This window comes from Heloderma suspectum, chromosome 14, assembly GCF_057233095.1.
Source record: "Heloderma suspectum isolate Gila_16-S chromosome 14, 16-S_ref, whole genome shotgun sequence".
Lineage (NCBI taxonomy): Eukaryota > Metazoa > Chordata > Lepidosauria > Squamata > Helodermatidae > Heloderma > Heloderma suspectum.
Genome location: NC_139471.1, coordinates 17,566,103 through 17,582,236, shown reverse-complemented (window position 1 = coordinate 17,582,236; position 16,134 = coordinate 17,566,103). Strand labels below are relative to the sequence as shown.

The following is a 16,134-nucleotide window of genomic DNA, read 5'->3' as shown; positions in this document are numbered from 1 at the left end:
CCTAAGTTGTTTAGAGCTTTGCACACTACTTCTAGAACCTTAAACCTGGCCCGGTAGTGAACAGGCAGCCAGCGCAGTTCCCTCAGCAAAGGAGATACATGCTGGAAAGGGGCAGCTCCTGACAAAGCTGAACTGCTTCATTCTGCACTAGCTCCAGCTTCCAGACCATCCTCAAGGGCAGCCCCACATACAGCACATTTCAGTAATCCAGTCTTCAGGTTCCTAGTGCCTGGACCACTGTGGCCACGCTGTGCAATAACCTCCATCAAAAGTCTCTAAGTAGAGGTTGAAGGCCAACTATCAGGGATGCTGCAACTGCATCAGCAGTGGGGTGGGACAGATCAGGAGTGGGCAGACCTCTGGATTATGAGACCTACTTTTGTTTTTATCAGAACCCAGTGATTCACCAGGGACAAGTGCAAAATAGTGGCCAAGGGAGTGGAGAAATGTGTGAAATGGTGATTCAGGGGGTGGAGCCAATTAGCTACTGCCCCTCCCCCTGAGCCTGGATATATATTAGGGATGGCGGAGAATTCCACCACGAACTCCAATGAGGCTGGATTCTAAAGAATCCGGCCCCTCCGAGTCTGTGGCAGAGGGGACCACCCACCTCCACCACCCCGCGAAATTTCCCTGGAACAGATCCTACCTGCCGCCAGCCAGGTCCGGTCCGTCCGCTGCCATCCGCTGCTGGTCTGCAGAAGCAAATGGCATTCGGCATAGCAGACGCCATTTACGTCCCTTCTCTTTGCCATGATAGGCTATGTAAATCTTTATGTAGCCTATCACGGCAAACAGCAGGGACGCAAATGGCGTCCACTATGCCAGACGACATTTGCGTCCGCAGACTGGCAGCGGACGGAAGTCCGGCTGCGGATGGACCCAGCCAGCGGCTCCGCAGACTTGCGGGAAGGATTCTGGGGGGAGGGATGGTGAGGGGGTTTTGTACACCCCTAATAAACATGTACAAATGTGCACCTGAGTTACTACAACTCAGGGATTCTGACTCAAGTTACTTAACCTGGACAGCAGCACTGCACAAAGCCCTGATCAAGAGCGACCAACTCATGCACATGTTCAAGTAAAGAACACATAGGCCAAGAGAGAAGTGATTAAAGCAGGAGCGGGGGATATCCCCCCCCCCGATGTTGCTGAACTACAACTCCCCTCACCCCTCACCAGTGCCCTTGCTGGCAGGGGGTGATGGGTGTTGGAGTCCAATGACATCTGAAGGCCCCCACCCCTGGATTAGTGCACGGACAGCCATGACATTTTTTTTCTCATTTACTTGCAATTTTTAATCTATTGGCAACCAAAAACTGTGAAGGTCTACCGAAAATCACCCAAAGATATTCCAGTAGAGCCTGGTTTGCCCACCCCTGGAACCGGTGATCTTTCAGATCCCTTCCAGCATTATGATTCTATGATTCTACCTGCCGGATTCACACAATTTCTTAGGTGGAAGCAGCTTCTGGGGAGGAAATTTTGTCTCACGTGAATGGTCCTGCAGAAAGTCCTGGAACCCTCTCTCATTGTCAGCCTGGCTTTCCGTGACCGCAGCCTGAGCTTAAATAACGACAACGACAACCCAAAAAAGCCCAGCCACGGCAGTGTTAAACGCACCAAATCGTGCAAGGAGGAGGCTGACCCAGCAGCAAAGGAGTGATGCTAGGAATAGAAAAACATTGACGTGAGCATGTGTGGAAAAAGCCACCGGCTGACAGATCAGGCTGTGGGTGGCACAGAGCAGATGGTACCTCTTGGGGGATGCTGGAAAGGCAGAATAATAAGCAGGAAGAGGTAGCAAGGGCAACCTAAAACTGTGATCGCAATCCTGCTCTTCTCCTCTCATCTGACTCAGCCCCAAAGAAGACTTCACTGTCTATGCAGGAGAATTTGGATACAAATACCAACCTGCAACCTAGTTTTCCTGGAGTTTTCCCTACCCTAGTTGGAGGCACTATCCTGTATTTTTCCTCATCCTTCATCTCATTCTTCAGTCGCTCTAATCCCTCCCCCCCTTTGGTACAGCTTCTGAGGTTCCGCACTGAACTCATTTATTTTGTCTCACGCCCTTTGCCCCCCATTGTGGTTTGAAGATGAAGAATTTAATTTACTCTGATGGCTTTTCCTTCCTGGATTCTTCTCGCTGGTTAGAGACAGGAGTGCCCTCAGTGTCTCCTGTTCCCCAGAGGACAAAATCCTTGCCCCGTGCTTTGAATCTTATCTTTCCTCCTCAGTGTTATCCCTCCTCTCCTCTGTCCCCGCAAGGCAATGTGACACTAACAAGTAGGGATGTCAGAGAATTCCGCCATGGATCTCGGTGAGGCCGAATGCCAGTGCATTCGGCCCCCCGAAAACTGTGGCGGAACGAAGCCCCCACCCCCCACCCCACGAAAGGCGCGCGAAATGGAGCACTTAGGTGCTGCCGTCGGCGCTGACTTGCGAATGGTGGCCGCATCTGCGGCCGCCATTCGCTTCCTCATCATAGCCATGATAGGCTACGTAAATAATTACGTAGCCTATCACGGCTAACACAGGAATGCCATTTGCATCCCTGTGGAGGCCGTGATAGGCTACGTAAGTATTTACGTAGCCTATCATGGCAAGCAAAAAAACAACAACAGCATATGCAAATGGCGGTGGGTACGGCAGCAGCCATTTGTGTTCCCTTTTTTTCACTGTTTTAGCCTACCTAAATATTTACGTAAGCTATTACGGCAAAAAAAAGGGGAACACAAATAGCGTAGTGGGCGCCATTTGCGTTCCTTTTTTTCCCGCCGTAATAGCTTACGTAAATATTTACGTAGGGTAAAAGGCCAAAAAAAAAAGGAACGCAAATGGCGCCCACTACGCTATTTGCATTCCCCTTTTTTTTCGCTGTAATAGCTTACGTAAATATTTACGTAGGCTAAAACAGCGAAAAAAAGGGAATGCAAATGGTGGCCGCCGTAGCTGCCGCCATTTGCGTACGCTGTTTGTTGTTGTTGTTGTTTACCTGCAGGCTGCCTAGCGGCCGGATGTCCAGCTGCAGGCAGCCCCGGCCGGCGGCTCTGCAGAATCTCCATGGAGTGGAGCCAGCCAGATTAGGATTTTAGGGGGAGGTGCGGAGTGCCTCCCCCCTACCGCGAATCATCCCGTCGAAAAGGTAAGTGACTTTCGTATATCCCTACTAACAAGCATCCCAACGGCCCCTGGTGATGCCTGCTGTTCCCTCTAACAAATAATCTGTACACTCATTAAGCAAGTAGTGCCTTTGGGCAAAATTGATATCACCTTTTGCTAAGTCAAGAAAAAAGGCCAAATCCTTCTGACCTTCCTTTCCCTTAGGCAGCCAGCTGGTCCCACAGGGCTCCAGATTCTCCCCTCTTATGCCCTCACCATGTATTAAAGCTAAGAGAATGGTGACTCTAAAACAACAGCCCATGGGTCTCCAGATAGGGATCTCCAGGCCCACTCTGATAGGCCCACTGCCTCTTCCTCTCTCATTACCATGGGGTCAGCTCTACCACCACCACCACCACCACCATTTATTACTATTATATCCTGCTCTTTTTTCCTCTTGCAAGGAACCCAAAGCAGCTCACGGGGTCCTCCTCCTCTCCATTTTATTCTCACAACAACCCAGTGAGGTAGGATAGGCTGAGAGTCAGTGACTGTCCCAAAGGCACCCAGTGAGTTCATGTCCAAGTGGGGACTAGAACCTGGTTCTCCCCAATCTAACACTACACCACACTGACTCTGTCACTGGACAGGGTGAGGGGGATGCTTCAGGAAGCAAATGTTGGGGGGTGGCAGCAGGGGGAGCTTCAAGGTGTTGGATGATGGAGTTCCGTGTGCCACACAGCTTGCCCTGTGCCCTGTAAGCTAGCCAGCTGCCCAGGTTCAGAAGAGGATTCAACTCCCCCCGCTCATAATAGGAGGACCCAGTGGGGTCATCCCATGAAGCTGATTGGTGGGAGATTCAGGGCAGATAAAAGGAAGGGCTTCTTCTCACAGTATGTTGTTAAACTGGGGAATTTGTTACCACAAGATGTAGTGATGGCTACCACTTTGGATGGCTTTAAAAGGGGGTTAGACTGATTCCTGGAGGAGAAGGCTATGAATGGCTACCAGTCCGGATGGCTCTATGCTGCCTCCAGTATCAGAGGCAGTATGCCTATCTCCCCCAGTTTCTGGGGAACTGTCAAGGGCTCCTTGGAGGCCTCTCTCAGTCTAATCCAGTAGCCAAGTCCAGACACAGACAAAGGGATTCTTTTCAAAGCTTTATTCCTCTTTTACAACTTAACAGCTCTACTGTTAGCAACTAGATATGAACAGCAGAGTACCTATGCCCTACGTTGGAACAGTTGGTCCCCGTTCGAAAGGGAATTACTGGCAGACCCCTGAACTTAAGAACTAGGGAGAGTCCCTCCCCTTTTCTCTTGGATCCTCTGGGCGCAGCCGTTGTTTGCACGCCAAACGGGCACTATGCCTCCTTTCTGCGCCCTCCATTTGGCGCCGCTCTCTGCGTCGGCGTCGCGCGTCCATCAAGTCTGCTTCCCATGCTCTGTCACTCCCAGGACTGCTATCTAAGCTAGGAATGCTGGTGGGAGGAATCTCCATCAGCTGTTGGCCCTGGGAAAGAGGAGTGCGCTCCTCTCCCAGGAGCAACTCCTCTTCCTCAGAATCAGAACTACTCTGGGATTCTATGGGCTCAATGTCCACCCTGACAGGAACATGGGTGGGAGGGTGCTGTTGCACTGATATCCTGCTTGTGGGTTCCCAGTTGACAGCTTCGTTGGCCACTGTGTGAACAAAATGCTGGACTAGATGGACCCTTGGTCTGGTCCAGCAGGGCTCTTCTTATGTTCAGCTGCCAGTCCAGTTGGCTTCTGTGCATGGAATTGGGTCCATGGTCCATGTATCTGTGCCATATTGTCCTTCAGCTCAGGCAGCAGAATGTCTTGGGTCACCCATAGTACCTGCTATTTTCTCTGCTGCTGATTCTGAAGTTGCTAGGAACAGGGGACAAAGGATGCTGCCTTCTTCTAGGTGAGACTGTTTGTCTAGGAATCCCAGCAGTGTCTACTTCGACTAGCAGCAGTGTCTCTGGGGTCTCAAGCAGGGAATGGTCTTTCCCCATCAGCTGCTACTGGAAACTTAACTGGGGATGACGCTGAGTCCTCCCGTAGACTGATTGGTGGAATAAGCACCACATGAGAGGAGGACCACAAGAGCAAATCTCAGGTTTCCTTCCATACCCTCTGTACCTGTACCATTCAGTGTGATGGTAGTAAGGTTCAACCTGGGTCCTACTGATTCCTTATGAAGTGGCTGTTGGAGAGGGAGTTTAGAAATGCAGCATGGATTGGTGAAATGGGGTAGGGGGGTGCAGCCTTGCCCCTCCTCTGGCACTGCCTATGCTTGGGAGCTGAGCAAAAAGATGGCAAAAGCCATGGAACTTAATACACATGTCTATGCAGCATGTGTGTGTACGAACGGGACTTACCTGGTCCCACAGCTTGCTTCGCGGTGGGGGGGAGGCGCTTCGGTTTCCCCCCCGAAGTTCAGGCTGGGGGGGGAGGTGCCCCACCTCGCCTGGCCGAAATTCAGGCTGGGGGTGAGGCGGCCCGCCTTGCCCAGCCGAAATTCAGGGGAGAAGCTCCCAGTCTCCCCGGCCGCAAAATAAAAAGTGAAAAAAAAAAACCAAACCCACCCATGATAGGCTACATAACGATTTACGCAGCCTATCACATGTAGATTTCCAAAGTCAGCCATGATAGGCTACCTAAATCGTTACGTAGCCTATCACGGGTGACTTTGGAAAAAAAAAAGCACGTATGCAAATGGCGGCGCCCATGGGCGCCGCCATTTGCATTCCTTATTTGGTCCCGGTAGTTTACGTAAAGATTTACGTAGACTACGGCAAAAATAAGGGCAACGCAAATAGCGTTGCCCTTATTTTCGCCATAGTCTACGTAAATCTTTACGTAGACTAGCCGGGACCAAATAAGGAACGCAAATGGCGGCACCCATGGGCGCCGCCATTTGCGTACGCACTTTTTTTTTTTTTCCAAAGTCATCCGTGATAGGCTACGTAACGATTAACGTAGCCTATCACGGCTGACTTTGGAAATCTAGCCATGATAGGCTACGTTAATCGTTACGTAGCCTATCACAGGTGTTTGTGTTTTTTTTACTTTATTTTGTAATGGCGGCAGCGGCAGCCGGTCGGAAGACCGGCCGCCGCCCCTGCCCCTGACAAACCGCCGCCGAACTGCCGCCGGGACCCGCCGCCGAGAGGGACATTCGAGGGAGGTAAGTCCCATCCCGGGGGGGGGGGGGCAGAGGGGCGGAGAATTTCACCAACAATTTCGGGGGGCCGAATGCGTTGGCACTCGGCCTCCCCGAGATTCGTGGAGAAATTCACGGCCATCCCTATTGTGACAGGATGCTCTACCTTTGTTAAGGCAAAAAGAGATGAAGGGCGCAATCCTATGGGGATAGTCGGCCTCCTCTGAACTCAGAGGCAACCGACTATCCTATGCAGGGTGGGTGGAGCCTGGAGGGGACCTTCTCCTCTGTGCTCTGGCAACCCTGCATTTGCAGCTAGACGGCCGATTTTGGCTGTCTAGCCAGGGCAGCTCGGAGTTGTGGCAGGAGGCCATACGGCGCATAGGAAGTGTCGTATTGGTGCTTCTGCCATTCCCTCCCCCAGGAATGCCCCCTTTTCTCCCACTCCATGCTGCTCTTCTGAGTGCAGAGCAGGGGAGGAACCACACCTCCTACGTGGTGGCAGGGGACGGGTGGAGAGACGGTGTTCTGGGAACCAAACTTGGAGTGCTGGCTCTGAGGTCAGTTCCTGAAAAATGAAAAATCCTATGGCCATCTAGCTGCTGTCTAGCATCCAGAGGATTGCACCATAAATAAATCTAATCTGCATCATCTTAAAAAAAAAAAAAAGCAAATTGCATAACAGGCAGATTATTCTTCTTGTTGTTATTATTATATCATCATCATCATTATCATCATATAGGAAGATGCCTGTTAACTTCAGGTGGTAGGATTGTGATTTCAATAGACATTTGCGGGAATATCGGACAATACTAATTATTTAGGTTTGAAAGGCTGACCCCACTGTTCATATTGGGTTAACATTTTTTTACAAAATAATATTGGCTATTATAAGAGAGTGTGTGGTTTGAATGTGGATCTGGGTTCAAATGTACCTCAAGCCATGGTGTCACTAAAGGGCCTTGGCCAAATGGCTATGTATCAGATCTAATTTCCCCATTTTTTTTTAAATGGGGATAAATGTAACCTACTTTGCCAGACTGTCATTAAGACAAAGGAATATGAGGAAGTGATATAACGCAGTCTGTACCTTGGGAGATCATCTATACATTTATTCATTTTTTGGTTGAGTCACTAGGAAGGTTAAGGAAAATGTGACATCTATACAACCTGTAATCAGCCTATGGAACTCACTGCTGCAGGACAATGGCACTGGGACTGATACCACTATCACAACCTGTTTGTGAATTTACTTGTGACACCTGTCTGTCTTCCCGTTGTCAGTAGTAGTCATGTCATTGTAACTAATAATTAACAGATTTGGGATATGAATCTGCCCAGCTCATGATGGTTGGAGGTATTACAAATCGAGCATCGTTTGCTTGAGATGTCCTTTGCTGGTTCATAATTTGAAATGAGATTTTGCCCATCTTATATCTCATCCACATCCTGGATGCCAATCTCAGCTCAGATACATCTGTGAAAATGCCCTCCAAGGCTATCCGTTAAATCTCCAGTGGAATGGGATAGTCCAGCCTTTCCCAAACTGGTGCCCCCTAGCTGTGTTGTACTACAGCTCCCATCATCTGTATCTAGTGTGGCCAATGATCAAGGATGATGTTCAAAACAAGCTACGAACCGAGGTTCGGCTGGGGAGGCTGTTTCCTGAGTTCCAGAAATGGAGCAATAGCTCAGGAAAATTCTCCAGTCTTGGGACAAATAATTCTGATGGACCATTGGTCTGGCCTAGCATTACACTTGTTTTGTGATACTCAGTTACGTATTGCCAAGTGAATGGCTCCCTCCATATATCTAGGACAGACCTGATGACTATGGTATGAATCCATGTATATTGAAATAATATCTTTCCTTTCCGTCTTCTCCTTTCCCTCTTTTGCTCCCCTTCCTCCCACCCTACACCACTTAGGTTTAGCTGTGGAAATTTGCCAGTGTATCTTGGGGTGGGGTGGGGTGTTGCACAGTACCCCCCCCCCATTTTCCCCCACTAACCCTTTCCTTGGTGGTCTGCCTTTCCCACCTGGACTTGGAACCTCACCTGTGTTGTGTTCCTTTGTTGTTGCTTAGGGAGTTTGCCCGTTGGAAGGTGAGGAACACAGCCATTGAGCGGAGAGACCTGCTCCGCAACCCTGTCCCCCTGATGCCTGAGTTCCAGAGGAGTATACGTCTGCTGGGGAGGAGGCCCACGACACAACAGTTCATTGATACCATCATCAAAAAGTACGGCACACACATACTCATCTCTGCCACCTTGGGAGGTAGGTGGCAGCTGAGTCAGTTCCTGTTTCACAAGGATTGGGGGGCATGGGATGGTGATGTGGGGAAGGCATCATAATGCTCCAAATCTCTGATGCTCAGTCTGGACTTGAGTTGGCCATTTCTTCATAACTATCAGAATCTTAAAAACAGCTCTTGCAACTCAAGCATCCCATGGGATTGGCTGAAATGCTCTGATGTCATGGGATGTTCATAAATGTCCCCTACAAGCTCAGAAGAAGCAGAGGTGGGGAGAACTTTGGACTATTCCAGTTCCTTGACAGCCTGGGTTTGGGTTGTTGTTGTTGTTCAGTCGTTCAGTCGTGTCCGACTCTTCGTGACCCCATGGACCATAGCACGCCAGGCCTTCCTGTCCTGCGCTCTCTCCCGGAGCGTGGGTTACCAGTCTCCTTATGTATATCCTGGAACCCATGTGTCCCATGTGATGGGATTAATGGCCCTGATGTCGTGGAATGGTCACAAATATTCTAACAGCTCATAAAATGGTAGCATGGGGGATTCACTGTACTATTCAAACTCTGGGCTTGGGTTGGCAGTTGTGTTGTGTATTTTATAGGCTTTTAAAAGTGGCTATCTCCTGTCACTCCCCAGCATTTTCCCCTGCTACTGGCTGAACTGCTCTAATGTCACAGAATGATTTCAAATATTGGTTAGCGTTAAGTAGGAGTGGTATTACCAAACCAGGAAGTGGAACAGGAAGCAATAAGAAATATTACTTTCTGTTGCTGGGGTTTAGAGGTATTGTTGTTTTGGTGTGGCAATATTTGTGTTCCCTGTGTTGCTCTTGCTAGCTTGCCTGGACTAGCTGGGATCAACATCCTGTCTGTGTGGATCATGTGTTGTGCTCTGAGTAGCAGCACTGATTACCTGTAAAACACTGTATGGAAGCTTCTTTTGGTAACCATTACAGAACTCTGACAAGAAAAAAGGCACTGCAGTTTAAGTAGGTATTCAACAAGCTCAGGCATGTCCAGAGGAAAAGCAACAGAGATGGGGGTCCTGGAAGCTAAGTCATAGTCTAGCATCCTATTTCCCTATGGCATGCTGGACCAATAAGATGCTTCAGGGAAACCCACAAGCAGGGCATCAGTGCAAGAGCTCTCAGCCACTGTTGCCTCTCAGTGAGTGGTGTTCAGAAGCAGACTGCCTCTACACCTGGAGGTTCAATTTAGCAATGATGGGTAATAGCCATTAAGAGATTTACCTTCCATGAATTTGTCTATACAAATTATGGGATAAGTCTGCCAAATTGGGCTTTCAATTAAATTAATTCAATTAATTTCAATTTTCCAATTAAATCACCAAAGGAAGGGCCTTTTCTGCAGCAGCACCTTGACTGTAGAATTCCATCCCAGGGAAAGTGCAGCAAGCCCCTTCTCTTTGCACCTTTATACATGCCTTGAGAATATGTTCTGTTGTTGTTGTTGTTGTTGTTGAAGGTGACATTTTATGATTAGCCTTTTATGTGTGCAGACTCCTTTTCTTATTTTTGAAGTTGTGCTGACTTAGTATTTATTTTCTCAATATTTCCTGGTTATTTTTAAATTGCTTTTTAGATATTTTGTAAGCCACTTTGTTTTAACTTCCTAAAAAACGGGATATGCATCTGTAAAATAAATGAATATTTTGTTCTATGTGAAAGCTGACTGGAGATTTCAGTGCTTCTGAGCATATACAGAATGCCCTCCACTCACCAATGATCCCCCTAGCAATACCACTATCCATTCATGAAGGGCTGCAGTTCTCATGATGTTCTGCTTGGTAATGTTGTCTCAAAGTAAAGTTATGTTCTGCTCATTTCTATATAGAAGTAATTACATTAAACTGGAAATGGGGGGAGGGGATACGAATTGATGGAAGATCATTTTTATACTTAATACGCAAATGACCTGTAGAAGTTTGAAAAGAAAAAAATGGTTAAGGACACTTAGTGCTTTCCTTGGCCTAGGCTAGTGCAGAGATGACCCTTAAGAAACACTGAGTCACCAAGCTCAACTAGGGATGGATGGACTCACCTCCGTCTGTCCCCACTGGGCGCTCACTGAACTGCTGCTGCCTGTCCCTGCTTGCTGTGCTCTGTGAGCCACTGAACAACCAGCTGAGACCCCGGCGAGTGCCTAGTGCCCCCCCATCCCCTCGCCAAGCCACCATTTTGAGAAAAAAATGGCAGCTTGGGGTTTTCTGTAAAAGTAATTTTGCGTAAATGATGGCCGTAAAGGGGCTGTTTATGCAAAACTACTTTTACGGAAAACCCCAAGGTGCCACTGGGGGGGGGGAAGATGGTGGCTTATCGTGGGGGTGGGCAGCACAGCAGCACAGGCAGCCAGGCAGCCAGGCAGCACAGCATGGCGAGCTGGGGCGGGTGGCAGGACAGCAAGTGGGGTTTGGGAGGCCAAGTGGCAGGGAGTCCACCAGACTCCACCCCCCTCTCAGAATCCCACAACATCCCTAAGCTCAACTTGGTGCCCCCTTCAGCTTGTCACCCTGGGGAAGCACCCAGCTCACCCATCCCTAAGGCTGGCCTAAAGCATAATTTCCACAGCACAGTGTGAACCGAAACACTGTTTCCCAAATTAAGTCCACAATCCAGTGTACACTTCCTTGGGAGAAGGATCCATTGAACACAATGGAGGGGGCTTACTTGGGGCAAACAGCCAGTGGATCAAGCTGTGTGCCTTGATCTGACATGCCATGGGGGGACGTTAGCTGAGGAAGCAAATTGGGTTTTCTTCTCCATTTGCTCACCTCCTACCAACAGACTGTTTTCTTTCTCGGCACCTTAGAAACTGCAAATAACACAGACCCTTTTGACTGTGAAATATATTTTTAATTTTGCCCAGGCACGATGGTGAATTATTCACCGTGGCTCGCTCATGCTCCTGTTTTTATGACACAACACTTTAAAATATGCACAGGCTTGTAATGGGAGCTGGCGATGGACGGAGGTTCTAAGCGTTCCGTCAGCTCCCAGTGCAGGAAGCATGGGGAAGGAAAAGCTGCCAAGGGAATGGTGCGAGAGGACTGAAAGATTCGTCTTGGTGGTAGTAAAGAGGAAGATGATGCAAACAGACCCCCTTGGGAGCATGCATTGTTCATGAGCAGAAGTATTTTCCCATTTGGAGATTACAGGCTCCCCCCACAACCCACCCAAGATATACAACCAGCCATCTCTTGACAGCCCATAGCTTCTCCGTCTCATTAGAATAACGCAAAAATGTGTTTACCCCGCTTGAAAATCATCATGCTGCTAGGCACATCAGGGGCCATTTTCTTAGTGCTGATTGGTACCTAAATAAAGGCACTCTCCTTTCTGTCTTGTGTCATAGGCCTAGCGGAAACCCGTGTGAAGGCTGTACCACCTCACACTGCAGGTCAGGCTTTACGTGTTGGATCACTCCTGATGTTTTAGGAGCTTTTGCAGAGAATGCTCAGGAGTAAAACGCTGGCCTTTTATGAGAGTTCTCTTCTGGCTTGTAATTGCACTGCATGGGCCATAAGATGACCCCCTGAGACTTTAAGATGTAGGTTATATTTCTAAAGGCAATGGGCGGTAGGGTGAAAAGCACAGATGGGGAAGGGTGAAGCACCTCTCATCCACCCTTTCAATTGCTCCCTTACACCCAGTGTTTAAGGAATTCAGCAGTGACCTCCACGTAACAGATGGGACCACCACAGTCATGTACCATTAGAGCTTTGATTTGAGTCAGGGCTTGACAGCTTTGACCTGTTTTCTGTGCCCCAGGGCAGATGAAGCAATAAAAAATAGTGACAGTGAGGTTTAATATTGTCTTGCATGAGCTTGGCTCAAGGCTGACCTCCAGTGCAAATGCAGCGGGGAAGCGAAGTCAGAGGACAGCACAGACTGGTCAGGAATGGGAGGTCTCAGGCTGACCTGGGTGGCAGAGCCAGCAGAAATACAGAGTTCCAGTCCAGAAGAGAGGCCAAGATCAAACCTGAAAGGGCAATCCAATGGAGAGTGTGATCCATTAGCAGGTTCCTTGTGCAAAACCAAGGTCAAACATGGTGGAGAAAGCCAAGGGGTAGGGGCAATCTCGAGAACAGGGTAAAGCTGGTAGCCAGTGGCCAGGAACACTGGCAGCTCACCAATAAGATAGATTACATAGAGCATAGGACCAGAGTTATCCCAGCAGTAGGGGGGAGATGGGAACTGGAGCGTTATGTAGCCTCGTCTTCCAGAGCCCAGCCGAGGCATATCTGCAAACACGTAGCCCAGTCCTCCTGGCTCCGTGTTCCTGAAAAGTCCCTTTCTCTTGAAGAGCCCTCCTACTTCTGAGGAGCCCTTTTACTCCTGAGGAGTCTGGTTTCTTTGGGCCCTCAATTCTGTCCTTCGCTGACAGGAAGCTGCCTATGCCTGCACCTTTTGGTGCTGATGCTCTCTAGGGCTCGGTAGTCTCTCAGCCCATTCTTCTGACTCCACAGATGGGGGGGGGAGTTCTAAAGAAGAAAGAGCATATTTCTTAGGATGGATTCAAGATCTGCCTGCCATGACAGGAAGAGACCTTCCACAAGAGGAAGTGGTCACACTATGCCTGGTGACAATAGCTGCCTCGTGTTGTTTGCCCCCAGACCCTGGTAGTCCAAATTATACTGCCATTGAACATAAAGGTTCCATTTGGATATGTATATCATAGTGTATAGCCCTTTGATGAGACCTGTCCTTCATCAATTTGTCTGATCTAGGGATGTCGGAGAAAACCACAACAGCATCAATTGAGTTTGGATTTCTATGAATCCAACCCATGGATTCCACAGCAGACCAGGTTTTCCTGAGTCGCGCGGATTTCGTGGACTTCTGGCCCTTTAAAAAAAAAAACCTTTCTGGAATTTTACGCAAATTTAATTGTAGACAAATACGTCTCACACACACACACACACACACACACACATGCACACACTGGCTGAAAGTGTGTGTTTCCCCCACAGGCTAAAGCACATAAGGGCACAGTTCGCGGGGGTATGCACATTTTGCGGGGGGAGATTTGTGCATTTCTGCAAGTGCGGATTTGCACAAATGTGAATTTGCGCAAATCTGTACTTGCAGAAATGCACAAATGTGAATTTGCACAAATGCGGGAAAGTGAGAAAACTCCGGTTCCGTCAAGGAGCGGGCAATGGAACAAAAGGCACCTGGCGATCTGTGAAATGCATACGGGATGGATTTTACAGAATCTGTACATCCCTAGTTTGATCCTCTTTTAAAACCAGGTCAGGCCTGGTTTACACATCCAGCAGCAGAATGAGAGAGTGGAAGGCTGAGGTGGTAGAACAGCCTGCAGGAGTGCCATTTTTCACTTACATTAAAAACTCTCTGCAAAATTCACAATCAGGAAAACAGGCAGAGGGGCTGGGCTTGAACTGGTGTCATGGTCTGTGATCCTGACCCCTCATCAGCTTCTCCTCCCCCCAGTTTGTTGTTGTTGTTGTTTTGCGCTGCCACTGCAAATAGCAATAGCATCAACTGCGTTGGCAGCCTTGTTCCCATTTTGCATCCTCCATAATACTCCATCCCTAGCATCATTCCAGGCCATTGTAAACTGCCCAGAGAGCCCCAGCTATGGGACGGTATAGAAATTAGAGCTGTGAGCAAACAGCCACTCAACATTCTCCGGCCTGTTTGTGGGCAGAGAATCTGGGGGGACAATTTCACCGCATTTCTCCCGGGGGAGGAGAAACTCTCCCACAGTTTCTCACAGGTAGGGCTCACCATTGGCAGGGGTTGCAGCTTCTTTCATTTTTCCTCGGGGGCTTTGGTGTACTGCACTGCTTCTGTGGGTGGCAACAGCATCCACCATGGTGAGGCTTCCACTTTTCTGAGGCAGGGTTTTGAATTTCTTATGGTGGCATTTCTGAGCTTCCCTTATCACCGCGAGGTGGCCGAGGGTGCCGTGTGTGTTTTCTCTCTCTGTTGTACATCGCCCCATTGCTCTGCAGCCTCCCAGACCACCTGCACTTCCTGAACTGAAAAACAACAACAACAACAAAAACTCCATGAGAGGAATCACTTCGGGATGTCTTCTTCATGATGGCTCTAACTTGAAGTGTGGGAAGCCAAGGATGCTACAGGCTGCCAGAGATGACTGTACAAGGAAAGGCAGGGCAGGGCACTCATGCACACTCCTCAGCCACTTCACAACTATGCTAAGCAGACCCATCCCATGAGAATTTCTCCGAAACGTCTCCTCCTTTGAATTTCTTTTCGAAAGCAATCTCTTTTCTGTCAAATTGAATGAGAATGGTCGAAAAATGTGGGAGAAAGTTTCAGCACAGCACTAATAGTAACGCAATAAATAATGATTGTTAAGGAGCGAGGGAATGCAGGCAACTCAAAAAATGACGGTGAAGAAAATTTGGGGGAAGTCTATAAAGTGGCCTTTCATTTCTAGGGCAGGGGGGGGCAGGAAAAAAAATCAGGCCTTTTCTTTCTTTCTTTCTTTCTTTCTTTCTTTCTTTCTTTCTTTCTTTCTTTAAGGGAAGATGTCTTCTCTGAAATTTTGAACTCGGCTCCAGTTGTCATTCTTCATGGTTCAGCACCTTCCCCAGGGTCTTCCGACTGTTAAATTTCTGAGGGTTGATTCTGGATACATCGTGTTCTCTTTGATGCAGGTGCTGATAACACCATTCCTTCCCTGCTGCAAGCCCTACAGTGGGTGGGAGGGGTGGGGACAGTGTTTAGTGCTCCAGGGAAGATGTGGTGATCATGCTGTGCCAAAACCTGACCTCCAGTTTCCTAAGACTTTCCTTCGCCCGTGAATGAGGCTCCCATTGTTCTGCCTCATTCTCAGGGCATTTTACAAATTATTTTGAATTTATTTGGGTGAAGTTTTTTTTGACCTTGCCTAATCACTGCGAAGTGGCTGACGGTACTGTGTGTGTGCGTGTGTTTTTCGTTCGTTCTGTCAGACATCTCTTCATTGCTCTGCAGTCTCCCAGGCTGCCTGATCTGGAAAACAAACAAACAGAAAAGCAAAACAAAAACAAACTCTATTGCAGGAATTGCCTCACAATGTCTTTCCCTGGGCAGGAAGTTCAGGAAACCAAGGAGGCTACAAGCTGCTGCCAGAGAGGTTATTGCACAATGAAAGACGGGACACTTACATCCATTCCTGGGGCACCCTGAACCAAACCCATGAAAATGTCTCTGAGATTTCTTCTCCTTTGAATTTCTGTCCAAAGCTATTTCTTTTCTATCATATTGAACAACAATAGTCAGGAATATATATATATATATATATATATATATATATATATACACACACACACATACACACACACACACATACATACATACATATACACACACAGATACACATATACATACACACACACACACACATATATATATATATATATGGGATAATTTTTCAGCACAGAACTGATTGGCTCCTGATGTCTTGCTCAGCCCTGGCATGGCCTGAAATAGAACCGTCCATCCATCCTTTCATCCTTCTGCATTAGCTGTCTATTTGCAGGGGGGATTTTTTCCTTCTTTCTTTGTTTAAAGGGAAAAAAAATGATATTCTCTAGCTGCAGTCTGTGGTGCAA

General features: G+C 48.3%; 1 protein-coding gene across 1 annotated transcript in view; it reads left to right on the top strand.

Moving 5' to 3' along the window:
- Window positions 1–1,696: 1,696 nt before the first annotated feature.
- BRINP1 (BMP/retinoic acid inducible neural specific 1) overlaps window positions 1,697–16,134 on the top strand; it is a 65,052-nt gene continuing 50,614 nt past the window's right edge. Inside the window, exons 1-4 of the mRNA XM_084820773.1 lie at window positions 1,697–1,753; window positions 2,100–2,289; window positions 6,746–6,836; window positions 8,362–8,552. Coding sequence (XP_084676899.1) covers window positions 1,697–1,753; window positions 2,100–2,289; window positions 6,746–6,836; window positions 8,362–8,552 — 529 coding nt within the window. The remainder of the gene's footprint in view (window positions 1,754–2,099; window positions 2,290–6,745; window positions 6,837–8,361; window positions 8,553–16,134) is intronic.